The sequence below is a fragment of the Benincasa hispida genome, chromosome 1 (assembly GCF_009727055.1).
Source record: "Benincasa hispida cultivar B227 chromosome 1, ASM972705v1, whole genome shotgun sequence".
NCBI lineage: Eukaryota > Viridiplantae > Streptophyta > Magnoliopsida > Cucurbitales > Cucurbitaceae > Benincasa > Benincasa hispida.
The window spans coordinates 50304277-50324874 of record NC_052349.1 but is presented as its reverse complement, the minus strand read 5'-3'; the positions used below and the strand labels follow the sequence as shown (position 1 = coordinate 50324874).

The 20598-nt window shown below is 33.4% G+C and overlaps 1 protein-coding gene across 1 annotated transcript; it reads right to left on the bottom strand.

Moving 5' to 3' along the window:
- Positions 1-4114: 4114 nt before the first annotated feature.
- Positions 4115-14938, bottom strand: LOC120082441. Its single transcript, XM_039037612.1, has 15 exons — positions 14778-14938; positions 14337-14479; positions 14128-14188; positions 12349-13861; positions 12221-12252; positions 11365-11497; positions 11090-11187; positions 10436-10480; positions 9720-9825; positions 9179-9305; positions 8781-8896; positions 6760-6836; positions 6127-6261; positions 5266-5334; positions 4115-4537 (listed from the first exon to the last, which is right to left on the bottom strand). Exons 2-15 carry the CDS (start codon positions 14471-14473, stop codon positions 4265-4267), a joined length of 2922 nt encoding a protein of 973 aa, XP_038893540.1. The 5' UTR covers positions 14474-14479; positions 14778-14938; the 3' UTR covers positions 4115-4264.
- Between the last annotated feature and the right edge of the window lie 5660 nt (positions 14939-20598).

The window sequence follows — 20598 nt, the reverse complement described above, 5'->3', positions numbered from 1 at the left end:
CACTCTCACCCATACAAATCAAAGGTCTGCTTTCAAAGGCAAGAGTTCGCAACTCACTCAGGATTATGATCAAGTCACCTATGTGAAAAAGTTAAATAACATGCAGCGGAAGTATCAAGGATCCATAAGCATTCAAATTCACTAATTTTGGCAGAAACTAAAGCATGATTTTCTAAAAAGTGGGTTTTAAGATCATACCTTTGATAAACTCTCCAAGAAATCTGTGTACAACAGTAGTTTTCACTTGATATCATCGTGAACCACCTCAAAGCCTTCCTTAATATTCTCTTGGAGCTTTAGGCAGAGTTGTGAGACTCAAGAACAGCTTAAAGAAGTGAAGAACCAAGAAGAACTCACAGCAGTCGATCAAAGAAGACAGTCTCTTCTCACAGAAAATTTTCTCTAAAAAATTCTGCATTCATCCTCCACAAATGACTCCAAACTTTTTTATATATAGTAGATGAACATGCAAAGAAGTGGAATGCATGGCTTGTAGCTCATACTTGGAGAATCAATGTAGAGAGGATAATGGCCTTTGTGTGAGCATGAAGATGAAGGTAATGGAGAAAATTCAATCTCCGTTTTGTGCAACCATGCAAAACGATTTTCCATTTTTCTTTTAAACATAAAATGATTTTATACCATTTTAATTCAAAAATGATTTTCTTAAATTAATTTAAAATATTAATTAATTTAATATCAAATGTTAAATTAATTTTTTGCACAATAGTTATCTCCATATATTTAAATCATATTTAAATATATATTCTCTTGTTCTGTTTAATTTGAACATTTCAAATTAATTTCTCAAGCTACCCTAAAGCTTATCCATTTACGAGCTAGTAGGGGGACCTCGCGGACCTACAGATCAAATGGGCTCCAACGATTCGAGATTAATTGGCTAAACTCATTAGTCCGATCTAACCCCCATTCGTTAACTAATGGGACACTCCACTATAGCCCATAGTTGAATTTCCCTCACTATAGATATATTATGTCCACTTAATAATCATAATCAGTAAGTCGATCCTTCACAGGTTGTTCGTAATCATAGCTAGGTAAAAAAAACCGTTTTACCCCCTATGAATACATCTTGTTCCTTAAGTTCCTACTGATCTTCTAATGAACAATTCTGATTCATAATCTCTATGAATCAAATCCTTTCCTTATCATGAGAAGGCGAGGCCCCGATTGTTCAAGACCTGGAGTTAGTGTTTAAGAGAACAACCCATCTGCTAACCCTAAATAGGGTAGGAGTGAATTTCATCTTGCAAAGCTATGTCCCCAGCTATTCATCCGGTCTTATCCCCAAAATGGTAAGCTTATTGAGCAGTGCTGTTGGACAATTCTCATCGTTTGCAGATCAAAGGATAATCCTGAACAAACAGAAGTTCATAGCTAGCTCAGGATTAAGATTGAGTTAACCTAGGTTATATAATAAATGAAATAGTCAGTTTTAACAGTAAACGGTCGTTACAAAAAAAGTGACTATTTTCATGGTCCAGTCTATATGCAAACTCATTGCATAGGATGCCCCCACTCTCATGTCTCAACATGAACAATTTGTGGATCACATCATTTGTAGAACCTTTCAACTTCTTGTAATAACTACGAGTGGGTCGCATCCAATAATGTTACCAGGATGAGATACCCAATTTCATCCATATACATACTGTCAACTTGATCCTGTTTATATCACTACATAAAGTTACAGCATTTAGACTATAGCCAAGGATGCGTTTATTGGATTTTCATAATAAGATGCAAAATCAACAAGTCATTATTATTGATCAAATAGAATGTTTAACACAAACTGCGAGTTCTAGGACATTCCCAACATTATGGTTATCCTAGTGAAATGTAAATCTCTTCTAGCAACAGTGTTAAAAAAAGAGACTAATCATTTCGTGGTCTGGTTTTATATAAACTTTTTATATAAGACACCCCACTCATATGTCTCCATATGAATGATCAGGATCAAATCATTTGTAACACTTTATAACAATTCTAATAATTACAAAGCGGGTCGTATCCATAGTGTTACCAGGATAAGGTATCCAGCCTTATCCATCTACTACAAACCGTTCAGGTTATTACTTAAACATGATTCACCTGTATGTCTCCACATACATGTTTTAGTTACATAAAATAACCTAGGATCTTAGCTTATTGGATTGAGTTAGTGCACATAAAATAACAATTATTTTATTAATAACAATTTGTTTACAAATGTTTACAAACTACGAAAATACAATAGATTTAGGACACCAATCCCAATAAGTAATAGACTACTATCACTGTCTATCATGATAAACTTTTATCACGGTCTATAAGAGATAGACATTGATAGACCTCTATCAGTGTCTATCTCTGATAAACATGAATAGACTACTATCATAGTATATCATAGGTAGATACTGATAGACCCACATCAAATAGACACTGATAGATATTGTTTTAAGTTCATTCAACATATATATTGATAGAACCTCACAAAACCTTTTTAATCTCATATAAACTTTGAAGAAAAGTACTCAAACTCTAATAAAACAAATTGAGTCAACTCGAGACTTGCTTCCATCCATCAGCCCTCTGCACAATTTCAATCAAATTGAATCAACTTAAGTTCTTCAGTGATTTTTCTTCTTCAACTTTTTGAGAATTTGATTGACTAACGTTTTCTTCCTCTTGATCGTATGTTTACTTTGTTAATTATCTTCTTTAAGTTATTATTGTCTATTAGTGATAGACTATGATCAATGGGTACGTGAGGAACAATTGCTGATGTTGTCAAATGGAAAAAAACTAAATGTTGATGTCTATCGATAAAAATATATCGCTTTTTATCACTGATAGATAACGATTGTAATCTATCACTATCTTTCAGTAATAGACTATGATCAGTGGGTACACGAGGAACAGTTGCTTGGATGAGGCTATAGCGTTATTCAATTTGATGTTGCTGAGTGGAAAAAACTAAATGTTGATGTCTATTAATAGACAACGATAGTAGTCTATCACTGTCTATTAGTGATAGATAATAATAGAAAACATAGATAATGATTGAAAACTATTGCTTTCTTTACTGATAGATAATGATAGACTATGATCAGTGGGTACACAATGAACAATTGCTTGGATGAGGCTATAACGTTATTCAATTTGATGTTGTTGAATGATAAAAAAAATAAATGTTAATGTCCACCGATAGACAAGATAGTAGTTTAAGATAGACAATGATAGACTATTATCATTGTCTATCTACGATACATAACGATAGGCATTATCTATCACTATTTTTCATTGCTTAATTTCAATTTTTTTTCATTTTGCTTCTTCTCCCAACCATAGTGCATGCACCAACCCCGCCCATTCTCAATTTCATCTCTTTTGATAGCGATGCAAATTTGAGTTTCCCATCTCTTTCAAATGCGATTCCAACTTCTTCATATCCCTCCTCTTCCCCATTTTCGCTTCTCTTTCCATTTTTAGATGGTTTATTGCTCGATCCTTTGGTGAGAATTCAAACCTATTATTCCTTTTCGATTCCATTCTTTCGCTTCTTTTTTCCATTTTCAGATCACTTATTGTGAGATGATCGTGGGTGAGACAAAGAAGACGGGTTGTGCGTGTGGTGAAGAAGAAGAATGAAGATGGAGAAGAATCGATTGGTGAAGAAGAAGATGAAGATGTAGAACAGGCGTTTGAAAATGAAGGTTGAAGATGAAGGAGTTGCGCATTTTTTTCCCATTAGCAACGAACAATTAATCGTGGTTTGGTTGCAACGTGCGGTTGCTTTTGCGTGAGTAGTGAGGGAGTGGTTTTTCATGTGAGTTGGGTTGGGCCTTTTGTCAATTTACTTGGGTTTTGTTGCATTATTTAATTCATTTAAATTTTATTGGTTGGAATGACTCATGGATTCACAAAAAATAATCGAGTCAACTCAAACTAACATGAATTTATTATTAATATTAAAAAGTATGTTTTTTTACTTTCAAGACAATTAAAAATACATATATTTATTTTAATTACTTAATTTGATAGATTATTTATCATCCACCAATTATTTAAAACAATTTTTAAACGCTATGGAAATAAAAAATTTATAATATAATTAAATTAAAATTGATTTGCTAATCTTATTTCAATATATCTTTGAGTTTTGTGAGGTTAGCATATATATATATCTTGAAGTACAATGTTTGTACAATTTGAAGAATGACACACATTATCCCTCCTTTTCATTGTAGAAAGGAAAGGAGTATTATTGTCTCAGCCACAATTGGTAATCTGATCCTTTGTCAACAAATTTCTGCCAGTTCCCATCCAAATGATTTTCCTTCGAGGGATTCCAATCAAAATGTCCAAGCTTCATTACCAAAGTATCTCCAACCTGTGCAACATATCCTTCATTGTTTGCATGATATATCTTAACCGAGCTCCGACAATGGATCCCAGCACGTTGTCGAACCTCTATTAACTCATTGATCATTTCACGAATACCAAAATCATAGAAGTGGTCGTAGAAAATTGTAGGCTGCAAAATGAAACACAAATCAAAATTAAATTTCAGAAATCACAGAGTGAAGGCAGTGACATCTGACATGACTGAAAATAGAAATGTCAGGTTGATACCAGGTTCAAGACATGGGAGAGTAAAGGAATCGGAAGAGAATTAGGGTTGAGAAAAGAGGTAGTGGTTTATTGTAGACAAAGAAGCAGAGGAAGAGAACAAAGACGCCATTTAGAGGAAAAAAGACGCGAGTCAAGTGTCTCTGATACCATACATTAAAATACAACTGATACATAACACTCTGAATCTAAAATAACAGTATAAAGCTTCAAAAACAAGAGTCAAAATAAGCTTAGCTCAATGATAATTGATATGACCTCCTTTTCAAAAGGTCGAAGGTTCGATTCTCAATCCCATTAGTTGTTGTACTAAAAAAATAAAAAGGTACAACTCACAACAACCTGATAAGAAACTCATACCATTGTAACTAAATAAATAAGGTTGTTCAGAAGAGATACTTAGCTTCCCACCTTCTTCTTGATGATATCATATAGTATTTGTATCCCTTACTCTCTTCCTAACACCCCTATGACCTATATCTCTTTTTAGTTATAATAATTCTCGCCCCCAAATTTTCTCCCTTCTTCACTTCTTCATGTTATAGTCTATAATAGGAGGCTTATCTAATTAAATGATAACCAAACTTTTGCACTATGAATATATATCTTAGGATTCAACAACTTCTTACTTACCGTTCCAGGATGAGTCAAGATATATGCATATCCTTGAGCAAGTTTATCACGCGGAAACGGCCAGTGTCCCTGTAAGGAAACAACTGACAAATTCAATTTCTGCTTCTTCAAAATTGCTAGCTTGTAAATCAACAAGACCTCAGTAAAGAAAAATTTAAATAATGGAGGCTAGCTTTAATGTTAAGGTGCTTCCAAAATGAAAATAATTAATATTACAGCAGCCAAGAAATAAATGATGGAAAATGAAATCTTTGCATTACCCAAAAAATACTCTCTTACATTTTTCATTTTTTTTTTTTTAATAACCATGAAACCATGAGTGTCCAAGAAATTTAGGCACATCTTCATTCAAGTCTGGACGGTTACCCTGACTCTACAACATGCATTGAACTTATGACTTCATATATCTTTGGTTTATGGTTGGTCCCTTTGGCAATTAAACCAAACTATAACAGTTTATTCCAATTTTGCACTTGAAGATGAAGTTGTGGGAGAAAATTTACTCAAAAATATATTATTGAAACTCTAACTTACTGGAAGATATAATACAATAGAAAACAACAGAAAAGAAAACTTGCTATATTAAGTATAAGAATATAGCTCATGAGAGAATATAAAAAGAATGGTATCTAAACCAGATAAGGTGTAAATCAACAAAAGACAACTGAAAATCCAGAACAAAATGCAAGCTTGGAGAAGCCGTTTCCATCAAACAAAGTGATTCTCTCTAAGCAGTTGTCATTATGGTTCTACTTGACACAGATGTATAAATTACCATTTCTACTGACATTTATATATGATTATCCATGAAAGTGAGCCTGTCACCTAATGCAAATGATAAACTCGCTGCTAGTTTCAAACCTGTGTCGACCCAGTGTCATGGTTTTCCAAGAAAGTGACAGCACGGGAAGGCCACCATCCCACTACTCCTGTTGGTTTTCCTTGTGGGTCTATCAACCTCCAATATTGGTTATGAAGTGCAGAATGCAATATCCCCTGAGTAGGAGCGATAACTTAGATGACAAGATTATCAAACAAAGAAAACACTTTAGTAGGATCCCTATTATAAGAAAACAACATTGAACATATATTTTATTGCGATATCAGGAGAAAATACATCAGTAATGGCCTTTTGAGATGGTCACCTTTCTCCCATAAGTAACAGTAATGCTATTGCGCTACTAGTATCCTATTAAAATTCTATATTTACCAATTAATACTTTAAGACTTGTATATGAGGACATATTTGACAAAGTATAAATTTTAAAATTTTGCAGAATCTTTTACAAATGGTTTTACTCACTGCATCATTCATCACTCCAAAATAAATAGCACAGTTCCATATCCAGAAAAAAAGATAATAATAAATCTCCACACTTTTTCTAATGTGTCACTTAGTAATCTAAAAAAAGTGGCACCTGAACATTTTTTGGGCCCACATCGTCCACCAGTTTTTTCCAATCAGGAATGAAACATAAAAACAAAGAAGAATACCTTGGTGGTAACATCGAATGCAGAGGAAGTGCCACCAGTGGCATTGATCCAATTAACTATTCGTTGCCGATGAGCATCTAAGCATATGAGTAAGTTTAGAATAATTAGCTTAGTGTGAGGCAAGAGATCACAAAAACATTAAGGGAAAGTTTTTAGCACAGGACTACATCCACTTTTTTTAAAGCTCAAGGACACGGTCGTACGACTGATAGCTCTCAGAAAGAGCTATAATTTCTAGCTTAACTCGGACTCGTTAGTAGATGTCATATGTTAATTATCCTATTTTGTAGGTGTCGAGCAATCAGGAGGTAGAACCGAGCATTTGAAGCTAAATGGGATTAATTTGAAGCAAATTGGAGTTGATTTGAGCATCCGGGCTTCAAAGAAGTGAAAATGACCAAAATGCCCCAAGACAACGTCACAACACTCATGCCATACATAGCCCCAACGCTTGCCTAACGCTTGAAGACAGAACGCTGATGTGCAGGATAGCGTTGTATCGCTGCTATCAGCATTGCGACGCTACGGATATTTTGACGCTAATCAGCCGCGCGCACGCTTCCGTCTTCAGCCCAATTGCAAGGCAGCATTGCGACGCTCCTCCTAGCATTGCAACGCTACGATCAATTTGCATAAAAGTCTCTCTTCAATTTAGGTCAAAAATATGCTGAAATTCATGGAGGCTGAGGAGAGGCCTTGTTTTCTTCTTTTTCCTTGGTGTTTAGGTTAGATTTTAGTTTAATTTTGGATTGTAAGCATGGATTGGACCATATCTCATGGGTTTGTCCATGAATCGATGAGGTAATTTTCTATCTAGTTCTTGGGTTGAGAATTCTTTGTAATCTCTTGAGTTCTCTGCCCTAATTGATGTTTGTAATTTAGAATTGTGTTTTCTTTTAATCTATTTAAATTCTCAAGCATGATTATTGAGGTTGACTTTTCACGCTTCATCGTACATTCTAATGAATCTTAGTCTTGCTAGGATCTCCTAAGTAGCAATAGTAAATTAGGCATTTGATGGTTATTCCTAGAATGTGTTAATTGTTAGATTCAAAGATAAAATTGGTTAATTGAATATGGCTTTCCTAACAGTTAATCGACATAATTGAATCCTAAATCGTAATGCATTTATTTTTAGTTCTATATGGCCGCTATCGGACCTAATAGAATTTAGAAGCATGTAGATTAATTAGGGTATTGGTTTTCCGACCTTAATTAATAATTAGGACACTTTCTTAGTTAAATTCATGCTAGTTTTCCACCACTGTAGAGGCTAGTTAAATCGAATCGAGCAAGTAGTTATACATGCATAATTCAATTATATAGTCAATTGGCAGAAAACGATGATTGAAATTACTTTGGATATCTAACTTGATCTGAGAATTAGATGAACCAATTCCTGTTTACATTTATCCCTTACAATTTAATTCCTTGCATTTAATTTTTCTATCAATCAAAACCAAAACCCAGTTTTTATCGCTTTTGCAGTAAAATTTAGCTTAAGAGAGAATTTAATTATGTGCCTCCCTGTAGTTCAACCCTGCACTTACCACTGTTGCTATGTTTTTGTAGTAATAGGAGTAGTTCGGTGATTTATAAATTTTCTTTTGATTCGGTTTGGAGTCGAATCAACGACATCGATTTTCGACTGAACAACAACCTATAGAACAGATCCTGTTCAAGTAAGGTCGTCATAGGACTACATCCACTTAAAATCCCCACGTCCTAGATTATACAAATAAACTAAACTTGGACGGTGTCAACTATCATTTGTATTTAAATTTGTAATAAATAAAGGAACCAGTGAATCTCATACACGCAAGTAATGATATGAGATAGAAACGATGAATTTTTGCACACATCTACTTGGACCTATTGACAACCTCTTGATTACAGTAACCATTTAGAGAAGCTTTTTTTTTATAGGAATTTGAGGACTGTATTAACGGTCCTATAAAACAAGAGACTAAGAATAGAATTGTTCGTGAATATTAGTCCAAAAATGTAGAGCAACTTAGTACCTTGGTTATAACATAAATCCCCATGTTCATAAGCCAAACTGTCCCAGTATTCTCCGATAGCAAAAGCAGGATTAGAAGTCTCAATATACTCTTTAACATACGTACCCGAGAAACCCCTATAATACCAAATAATAATAATAATAATAATCAATATCCTGGGGCATAATAGTAACTAACTTTGGAACTATGATGAAATATTGATCCAGATTATCCCGATTTTATTACCAGCTGACTGAAAAAATTTAAAAGTTCGAAGCAGTATGAGCTTGATTCACGATCATCTTATCTTAATCACATGTGGATGTGAGTGAAGGAAACTTCATGATGGGGAGAATATAATGAACAGAGAATCTTTTCTTCAATTTAGTATTTATTTATTATTTACAAAGAGAAATTACCTCACAAAATCAAGGCGCCACCCATCAAAACCAATATCATTACGAAGCCAGTTTAGCCATTCTTTTATGTCCCTCCTCACAAAGTCCTGGGAATGATCAATATTTGGTGCTGCATGGAAGATGTCGCCTACAGCCATCACAAACAAACAAAAAGTAGCATTGATAACCAAACCAAAGCTTTTCATGGAACAGAATTGGCTGCTTTCAGAATATGAGTGAGCAACATATCTGCTCATTCTAATTTTCATGTGATAGCAAACTTATGCTGGTTGTAATTCTTCTCAACATAAGACACTAAATCAAACATAATGCAATTCTATAGAGATTCTGTATAAAGCAACCGTATTAAACTTGAAATTATCAAGAGCTAAAAACAATTACAACATAAAGAATTAATAAATTAAGGCACTTCATTTTTCATGCCAACTAAAGGAACAGCTGCTTTCATGTCAATGATCAAGATGACACTGACTATTTATCCACACAAAATCTCAGATAATAGAATTCAAAGTTCAATCAGTTGATAAAAGCTAAGAATTACCACTTGAAGGATTTCCTCGACCCTGAAAATTGGGATCATCACAAACAATTGCTTCAGGTCCCCAAGGAAGCTTACCACCGAAAATGTTCCAAACCCCATTGGGACTCTAAAACCAGCAAGAGCACTAAGTTATATAAAGGTGCAACTTCTCTGAGGCAGCACCAAAAGGTGTGTTAGCATCACTACAAAATTCTACCTGCTTTGATCAGTGATAGACAGCAGGCATATGATATAAGCGTCATTCAACACAGCCTTTGAAGTCATAAACGTAAACAATATATCTCTGAACTTCCAAAAGAAACTAATAACTGCAATTGAGTAAAAAAGGTCGGTCCTATCCATTGGAAAGACGCATTCAATCAAGAAATATTGATTTTTTAAGACTGTTTAGTCCCATTTGGGCATCACCATCAATAATTTTTCAATACTGTTTACTATAGAGTGGCTACCAACAGTGCAAGTTCCAGAGAACAAACCATGTACAATTCTTCTATTCTTAACATACCCAACATCAACTTTATTTTACAACATAAATGTAAGAAAGAAATTGAAATAACAAACAATTATTATGCAAGTTCAAGTATTAGATAAGTTGTGAACTGTTGTAATGCCATTGCTACACCTACGTGACACATTTATAGAAAGATGTGATCTTATTAATATAAAAGGGAGAAGGCGCTAATAGTAAAATAGGATGCTGTGAGACATGAATAAACCTGCTTGTGTGCACATCTATGATTGAGTACAACATCACCGAGGGCCTGGAGGCACATTCAAATAATATTAGTCAAAAAGAAGGGGGGAATTGAACACTAAAAACGAAGACAACAAAAAAAATATCATTCTTTTTACGTAATCACCTATGGAGTTTTCAACTCACTAAAAACTATACCATATAACTAACTTGTGGGAGTTACATGCCTTCCTAGAATTACATGTTCACAGTTGGTGGTCTAACAGAGTTCTATATCATTTGCAACTTTCTGATAACTTAGTTTTATTTCCTTAATATAGGTTAATAACATGTGTGTAAGGAATCTCCATCGACAGATTTTGGCACAGCACTCCAGAAGTTGAAGTCTGTTTCAATAAAAAAAATTGTTATTATTATTATTATTATTTATTTTTTTTAAAAAAAAAAAAAAAAAGAAGAAGAAGAAGAAGAGAGACGCATCTTCTGCTTAGTTGCCTTTTCAATGATATCTTGAAAATTAAGTAGTGTATTTTTCTAAGAGTTTCTAGTACCCATCTCTGATGAAACAGTTTTAACATATAAAATTCTACAAATGTGTACTTGCTTGAATATATTCAATTTCTGTGGAATTAAATAAATAAGCAATACTTCAGACAAGTTTCAGACCATGACATACCAGAAGATCTTGAGAATGAAATTCTTCTATACAGTACTTGAGTTCTTCCTCGGATCCATAAGATGAGTTCAAATTATATAGGTCAGATGGCATATAACCTGCAAAACATTCCCCACTATTTGTAAAGTTTAGCTCAGACATTGAGATTGAAACTATCCCATGTTAAGCAAATTGGGAAGAAGAAAAAGTTTTAGAAAGTGTATGAAAGATTTGAAGAGCTTATTGACATTTTATTTTCCTTAAGCAATATAAAAGAAAAATGACATGGAGCAAACCTTGTGGAGCAACAGATTCCGTTGGTGGTGGGAGCCACACTGCTGTTATCCCAGACTGAGATAAATCAGATGCTTTGGTAGCTAACTCCAGGTACCAGCGTCTTCTCCAGCTTTCCCAGTTGAAACCTTGAAACTTCAAGAGGTATCCATTAAAAATCATCAGTCAAGGTTGGTGCAGATAGATAACAACATGAATATTATATAACTGAAAAAATAATAGGTTTTCGACGAGGAAGTCTACCTATAAATCACTGAAAGGAAAAAATTCCTATAAGATTCTAAACTTCTCATCATTTGTATTGGACGTCACATAAGGAAGATTAACAAACTTTTAGAAGGCTCTCTATGCCCTTAACACATGACAATTGCATCTATGTACAACACCATCCCCAACAACCTGGCCTTAGTTGTCTACTCAGTTAGAACTGCGCTCCTAGCACACTCAACTTTGCCCACGATTACCTCCCCACCATGCATATCGTCCACACTTACATGGTCAACTAACTTGTTTAACTCCTCTGCTAGAGCACTGATTAGCCTCTTAGCCTAAGGACAGCCCAAGACATGTTATACCCTCGAAACTTTAGTACAGCATGATATGATACCTATCCCTTACTAAATAACAAGAGATCAACTACAACAAAATCAATCAACAAGGTCATTTATATTAAAATTTGAGTAAATCTAGTGCAATGCAACTATGAAACATGACATAAACCTGATAATCTCAAAAATATTTTGAAACAACAAACCTATTATTTCCAAACTAAACTATTGAGTTTGAACACTTAAGAATTTAAATATGTAAATCAGAGTATAATGCATCTGTTTGCTGATGTCATTATTGATAACTAACCACAATTTCGTGTCCAGTTCCAGTTCCTGGTTCTGCATCAGAGTCCACAAGAATTAAATGTTAGGTTTTATTCCACTAATTATTTTTCACGATTACATTAACAGAAAAAAATTATAAAGCCGGCTGACCTAATTTTGTTTTATCAGGCGTCCTCTGCCATTGTATGGTCTTTCGTTGCAGTGCACGCTCAAGAGCCTTTCTTTTCTTTTCTATTGTTTCTTTCTCGATAACATGCTCAATTAGTGTATCCCCTACTTTTGGCTTTTCTTGAGCGATTGACCATACTTCTTCAAGTTTGGGCAAGTCCAAGGATCTAAACTTTGATGTTGAAATTTCAGTTATATCAATCTTTCTAGGAGGAAACATTGGACGGATGGTTCCAATTCTTCTAGCCATCCATTGAGGTATCTCTCTTCGAGGACCATCGCTCAAGAGTTTCCACTTCTGTGACTCATCGTCTGTCAAGAGGTCAATCCGCCCACCATTGACAATATAAGCTGCATCTTCATTATCTATACCCAAGGTTCTTTCCTTCAATAAATATGACTCAGCCATATCAGCTCGTTGTTGCCACATCTTTGTTGCAGCTTCCGAAGCCCTCAATAATCTTTGCAGTGCTTCACATCTTCTCATATAGGCATTGTCTTTTGAATGTGCTGTTTCTTTCGCAGCATGAATGGCAGACTTAATGCCTTCAAGCTCAGCCTTGAAAGCTTTGGAAGCAGCTTTCTTCTTGTCTGCTACATCTTTCTTGATTTTCTCCATCATCAATTTAATTTCCCCCTCCTGTTGAATGGTCTTTTCCCTGCTCAACTCCTGAAATTCGACCCATGCTTTCTCAGCATTTTTTGCTCGAATTTCTGATGCAGTTGCTTGTGCTCGGGCTTGCTCCAGTTCCAACTTGAGGGTATCAACATCAGTTCTTGCAAGAGATAAGTGAGATTCCAATTCATTGACAACACCTTTCAACTGAATATTTTCTGATTGGATAGAGGCAATCTCATCTAAAGGATATACCTCATCAGTAAATGTAGCCACAGCCTTCTTTGCATGAGCACTAGCTTTTTCAGCCACATCCAGTGCCTTCTCGATAGCTATTTTTGATTGTTCTACAAATGACAGCATTGAACCTTCAGTAGCATCCCTGATCTGTTTCTCAATTTCATAAGAAGTCTCAACAGCAGAAGTTTCTGCAACTGATACTCTATATTGAGCGTCTTCTAATATGTGTGAAGTGGCCTGCTGGAAGGCAATTGCGGCTAACTTTTCAACCTGCACTGCAAGATCAATGGCATCCTGCTTTGCAAGGACCAGCTTAGACTCCAAAGAAAACTTCTCACCTACTGATTCCTCAAGTTTTTTATTAAATAGTGATCTGGCAGCCTCGAGTTCTGAAACTGCCAATTCCTTATCATGCAATATAGTAGCAACATATTCTTTTTGTTTAGCCTCATAGCGAGCCAGCCTCTCAAGCAGTTGATCTCTCTCTTTCTCTACAGCTTCTTGTCTTGTTTGAGACTCCAAAAGCGCCATTTTAACTGCAAGAATTTCATCTTCTTCAGTCTCCAATACTTCACTTCTTCCAGTTGAAAAGCCATCACCATCATCTACCAAATCTGTTAAACGATCACTTGAATTGTCCTGTCACAAAACCAACAACCATAAAGTAACGTCATACTTTCTCCACTTCTGCATAAAGATGTAGTTGAATACATGAGTCAAATTCCAATCTCCATGCCAGGAAATGATCTAGTCTAGCAGCATTCCAATGTTACTAGATTAATCAAGAAAACATTTAATTAAGGACTAATATGATGATTCATAAAACTCTATTCAATCACAGCAGCTAGCATTCATATTTAAATAATGAAAACAATAAAGAATGTGGGTTCAAAAGATATCCATACCCGACTAGAAAAGGCAACAGTTTTTGGTTTAGAGTGCAAGTTTCCAATGTACGAGACTTTCCTGCATTAACATTACGAATTTCATCGTAATCGAAACGAAACAAAAGTAGAAAATGGATTGGGAAAAATCAAGGCAGAGTACCCAAAATCTCATCCCCCTTATTTTTTCCAGGGGAGAAGACATGCAGGCAGAGTAAAAGCACAAGTACCAGTTCCTGGTAGGTGAAACTGTTGTTAGAATGTGATAGCAATTTGAAGACCGCCTGCCATATGAAGAAGCCGGAATGATAATAGGGCAACGCGGAAAGATTTCAAGTGCTGTATCAAGTAATGGGAATGGACCCATTACTTCCTGCAGGGAAAACTCAAATTTACGATTGAAATCAATCAAATTCAACCAGGAGATATACATAATTCATGCCTAACTATTATTCTATGGTGCGAAATACCCAACTCGAACAAAAAAAAGAAAAAAAAAAAAAGCAAATGAAAGCGAACAATTGAATCCTAATAAATTCCAGAAATGAAATACAAACGAAGTGTGGTAAGGTAGTACAATAATGGGAGTGGGAAAGTGGGTAATGTGATCGTAATCAAGAGGGATTGGAAGGTGTAGAAGTAAAAAGGGAAGATAGAAAAAGCTTGAAGACCTGAATTGAATTGCGAAATCAAAGGGAGAGAAGGAGTTGCATTCTTGAGATGTGTTCTTCGAAAGAGGAGGAAGATGAAGAGGAAAATGGAGGTTGTAAACAAAAAGCTGAATTAATTTTGTTGGAAGCCTGCTTTCTTGTGAGTGAACCAACAAAACCGTTGACTCTTTCTCCTCTCCTTTTTAGGCTTTACTAACCATTTGGTTTTAGTTTTTTTTTATTATTATTATTTCTTAATTGGAGAAATAATGTCGTTTTTTAAACTAATTACGGAAAAAAGGGAGGCTTTAGACCATTTCGGAAAAACATGTGTTTTTTTTGTCCTTTTTCGAATTCCTATTTTTTTGTTTTCTTCATTCTTTGTTTACCGGTCTCGATTAGAATGAGTCTGCACCAAAATGAAAGAAAAGAAAAATTAATATAGCTAAAGATGTCCACTGGGCGGGCGTCCCTGTCCCCACCTCTCTATTCTATTCTCCGTTTCTGTGAATTTTTTTATTTTAATTAAATATATGTTTTTAATAATTTATTAAATATATTCAATACAATTTTCATTTAAATAAAATATTATCAATTTTGATAATAAAAATAATAATACACATTCGATTTTAAAATATATAATTAAAAAGTCAAATTCTCATCATTTTTATAAATTAAAATTCAACAATTAGAACATTCTATCTTAAATATTATAACATCTAAGAAATTAAATTAATAAAGTCTTAAACTTAAATAATTAAAACTTTCATAATTATCCTAACAAAGTATACAAAATATATATATATAAATTTATAATTTATATACAAAAGTCGGGGCGGGACAGGGACACAGAGCGGGATCGGGAAATATATTTCCCGTCCCTGACCCGAATTGCAAACGGGAAAAAAATTCTCCATTCCTTCCCCATTCCCAATGTATTAGAGATTCCCGCCCTGAACGCGATGCCCCGACTGCATAGATTTTTTGGACATCTTAAATATAGCTGCTTCGAATGTGACACTCAAAAACTACACTGACCCTCCAATTAACCCTGGTTTATCTTTCTTTTTTTTTTCCTAATGTAACTTTTTTTAAAAAAATATATATTAGTTTTGTTTTTTTTTCTCCTCTAATTTTTTCAAAAACAACATTATCCATCCAATTACCGCACAATTCGAAATCATTTTGTTTCTATTTTCTATTCAATTTGTATTAAACATTCCTGAAATTGTTTACGAACAAATAATTAAGAACAATGACTTGGCTTACAAAAAAAAAAAAAGAAAAGAAGAATGACTTCTAATTACTACGTCGCATCGCGAGTTCGATTGAGGCAATTTCGTCAATTATGTCCTTCTTATTTGCAAATTGTACAACGTATCTTTGCTTGCTCCCTCCAATCCATCTTGTTTCATATGCGAAAAATTGTCTCATGATAAATACTAGGAAAGATTGAGCCAGACCAACATTTTTTTTTATGAAAGATAGGCTCAAATTTATAAGAATAACATGAAAAATAAGTGAGAATCTTGTAATAATCTTCTATGTAGTATAAATAATCTAAACTAAAGGTTTTATATGCAGCCATGGCATGGGAATATGGGACTCCATAACTCTGCTACTTATTACATATGCATGTTCTTTATTTAATTTTACCTGAGGTGTGGTTCCACCCTTCGATGTTATTGGGTTAATTGTAGTAATAACGACACAATCTTGTCCTTTGGTCAAATATGTTAACTTCATGTTTATTTCTACGTCCTTTCCCACAAGTTAGTTTCTTAATTGCATACCTACGACATAGACAATAATTACTTATTGAATTTAATATTCAATAAGAACATTAATAATATTTTTATGAGAGTAATTTATCTTGTGAAACATTCTCCATATTCAAGAGTGGCCTATATTTCTATGCGATGAGCAACAAAATAGAAGATAGTTCGATAGAATGTTGCTTGGACTAGTGCAGTTATGGGTAGCTTTCTGGTTCCTTTCATAATAGCATTTATACTTTCATCCACATTCGTGGTTAACCATCCATAACGATGATCACCATCATGTGATTGAGTCTAATGTTTAAGATCTAATGAGGTAAAAAAACCTTAAGCAATTAAGGTTTTCTATTTATAGTTTGGTCATACAGTCGTTAAACTTTCGACATGATATTTTGATCATGCACAATAACCAAGCTCTTTAACTAACTTATTTTTATACTTGTTGTTAAAACTACTCGCCACATGTCACAAGTAGAATATGTGATGTGCATCTTCCCAGCGTTGTTAGGGTTTTGCAAGACAGATATATGCCTTGTGTCTATCTAAATTACACACATCTCCTTCCTTCCATGTATCACATTATCCAATATATTTTTCAAGAACCAACCCCATAAATTGGTGCTTTTTCCTGGTACAATAGCATATGCAACTAGATAAATATGTCCATTTGTATCGACTAAGGTAGTTATCAACAGTTTTTCACCATATTTTCCATACAAATGTGTTCCACCAATCTGAAGTAGTGGTCTGTAATGCTTAAAATCTTCAATAACAAGTCCAAATGACCAAAACACACTATATACACGACAATCCTATCATCACCATCTACCTCATATAGCCTCCAATCGATAACTATATCAGGTTTTGTAATTTCTAATATATTCATCCATCAAGGTAACAAACTGTACGATTCAATCCAATCTCCAAATATCTTGGCAATTGCTTTCCTTCGTCCATCTCATACTTTCCAATAATTGAGAAATAGCTCTATTTTTTCAATATAATAATTTTGTAATGTTCTAACATTAATAGATGAATTTTTTTTTAACAATGCTACTCACCTCAGATACAATTAGATTGGATTCCAATTGATTGTGATCTTGACTCAATCTTACATATACATTAATGAGGACTATTATATTGTGTAATTTCAAATTTTATCATGTCTTTTATTGCAGCCAGCATGAAGTCTCCACGTGCAACCATTGTGATATCTTTTGCACCTAACAGTCCAAATCATTGTATTTGACTCAATGACTTCAAAATTTTGATGATGAATGATTGAAGAGCTTTTAACTGTGTTTTTTAAATCAAGTTTTGAGTTAAATATCATCTTCTTAACACAAGGATTCAAACCAGTATTTTCTCTTTCGATGGTGAATCTAGTAAAATATACACGTCGTTTAGGGCTATCTCAGTGAAGGTTTCAGGGACATCATGAACACCATGAAGTTCATGAGGTTCTTACTCTATAACACTATTGTCATCATCTATTTCAACTTATTCATCGTTTGTGGTGGTAGTTGGGTCCAAAATTTCTTTTCGACATTATGACTTTCAACCTCAATAGTATTTTTAATTTCTCTCATTGAGGTTGGATTTGAGATATTTGGTTGAGAGATATAAAGATCCACTGTATTTGGAGGAGATGGAGCATTGCTCATCATGAATCTTAAATCAAGTTCACTTCATAATGAGATAGGAATGTAGAAAGTAGATCCTGCCATATAACTATTGTATCTAAATATTACCAGGTTCACTTCATAATGAGATACGAATATAGAAAGTAGATCCCGTCATATAACTACCGTATGTAAATATTACCTCTACTCCATCATCTCTATCTATAGATATGCATCGCATAATCCCTCGATAAATGCATTGAATTCAATTTGACAATTTAAATGAAGACATGGTTGCTCATCATATTCTATATCGTTTGGTTCATTAACAATGTTTCCATTCATATAACATAAAAACACACAACATCCATTGTAGTTTGGTCAATTACATATGATAATTAGAAAATATTATATAAGTAGATATTATAAATATGTAAATGACAATAAACCTCATTTCAATAAAAATAAATAACTAAATGCATCACCTTTGAATGATTGTTCGTAGGATTTTTCTCTTAAATAACTTTCACCATAAACAAAATAATAATAATAGAAAAATAAGTACAAAATCATGTTAAATTTAATTTTCAATAAAATAATATAATAACTTATCAAAAGAAAAATATTGTACTGAAATTGTTGAAAAACAGAAGAACAAAACTAGGTCGAGCAATACGAAGAAGATGAAAAGGATAGTTGGAAGTCGAGAGTGGAGTAATACGAAGAAGATGAGAAGGTTTGCCGGATTTTTATGGTAACAATTGTAGAGGGGATTTTTTTTTTTTTTTTAATTATGATTCGGTAGACATTTGGGTCATCCAATTTTTATTTATTTATTTATTTTTTTTGGTTATCTAATTTTTACCAATAGTTTAAAAAATCAAGTCAAATTTTGGAAACTAAAAAAAGTAGGTCTTCTCTGATAACCATTTCATTTTTTGTTTTTGATTTTTAAAAAGTAATCATATTTTCTCCTAATTTCTTATATTTTCCTTACAATAGTTGAATTCTCAACCAATTTCAAAAAATAAAAACAAGTTTTTAAAAGTTACTTTTTGTAGTTTTCAAATTTTGGTTTGATTTTTAAACTATTGATAAAAAATAGATAACAAAAGAAGAATTTTGGAGGTATAAGTAGTGTCTAAAGGCTTAATTTTCAAAAACAAAAAATCAAATATCAAATGGTTACCAAACGGGGTTATAACTTTTTAAAACTTGTTTTTGGAATTTAGCTAAGAATTCAACCATCATACTTAAGAAAGATGCAAATTATTGAAATTGGAGGCTTAATGTTCAAAAACCATAAACAAAAAACGAAATGGTTATCAAATGGGATCTTGGTTTTTAGTTTTTTTTTTTTTAAAAAAAAAATTAAGCCTATAAACACTCTTTCTAACTCTAAATTTATTGCTTGTTATCCATTTTTTACTAATGTTTTCAAAAATCAAGTCAAATTTTTAAAAATGATGATTGTTTTAAATGACAAAACTGTTGGAAATATTTTAATATATAGCAATATGTCACTGTTTATCAATGATAGATACTGATAGACATCTATCAGTGACAATGATAGACACTGATAGATGTTTAATATTATCTATCATTGTCTATCAATGATAGACAATGAAATTTTGTTATATTTTTCAATATTTTTCAATAGTTTTCTATATTTATAAGCAGGCATTTTTAAAACTTGCTTTTGTTTCGTGAATTTGGTTTAACATTTAACTCTTTTAATGTAAAACATAGTAAGAACCTAAGAGGAAATAGATTTTATTTTTAAAAATCAAATAGTTACCAATTTTTTAATTTTCAAAATTTGACTTGATTTTTTAAAAGTAAATGATAACACCTGAAACGTATTATTTTCTCGACCTAAGTTAAGTTAGTTTAGAGTTTATTGAGCTTTAAATTATTGTTTTGTAGGGGTTGATGCTACACAAAAGTAGATCGGGCTTTTGTGTCCATATCACATTTAAACGAAATATTTTGAGCTTAAAATCATCAACCAGATCATAAATGATGCAAAAAGATAGTTATGCCCCTAAGGAAATCTTAATACTTCCAAAGATGCTCCACGATGCTTTAGGATAGTGTGTGAGCATTGCGACGCTCTCACTTAACACTATAGGGCTCTAGGGGAAATTTTTGCTACTTTGCGATACTAATTAGTGTTGGATGAGATGCCCTAAATCTCGTGGAGTCCAGTAGTTTGTAAACACCTATATAAACAAACATTATGTGATGTAATAATATGAGATATTTTATTCACTACAGTTTTTGAAATATGAGATATTTTAGTTGAATTAACCACAAACCAATAAATTAAGATCCCTGAAATTAAGATCCCTGGATTTGTTGTAACTTAAGTATATATGTGATGACATACAAGTATCGTGCTTTAAGTGATAACCTAAATGGTCTGTACTATATGGATAAAGG

Coding starts and splice junctions, on each gene's coding strand:
- LOC120082441 (XM_039037612.1), bottom strand. CDS start 14,473: ATGGGTCCATTCCCATTACTTGATACAGCACTTGAAATCTTTCCGCGT. Junction 11,188..11,364: donor GGAATCTGTTGCTCCACAAG/GTTTGCTCCATG, acceptor AATGTTTTGCAG/GTTATATGCCATCTGACCTA. Junction 4,538..5,265: donor TCTTGACTCATCCTGGAACG/GTAAGTAAGAAG, acceptor TTCATTTTGCAG/CCTACAATTTTCTACGACCA.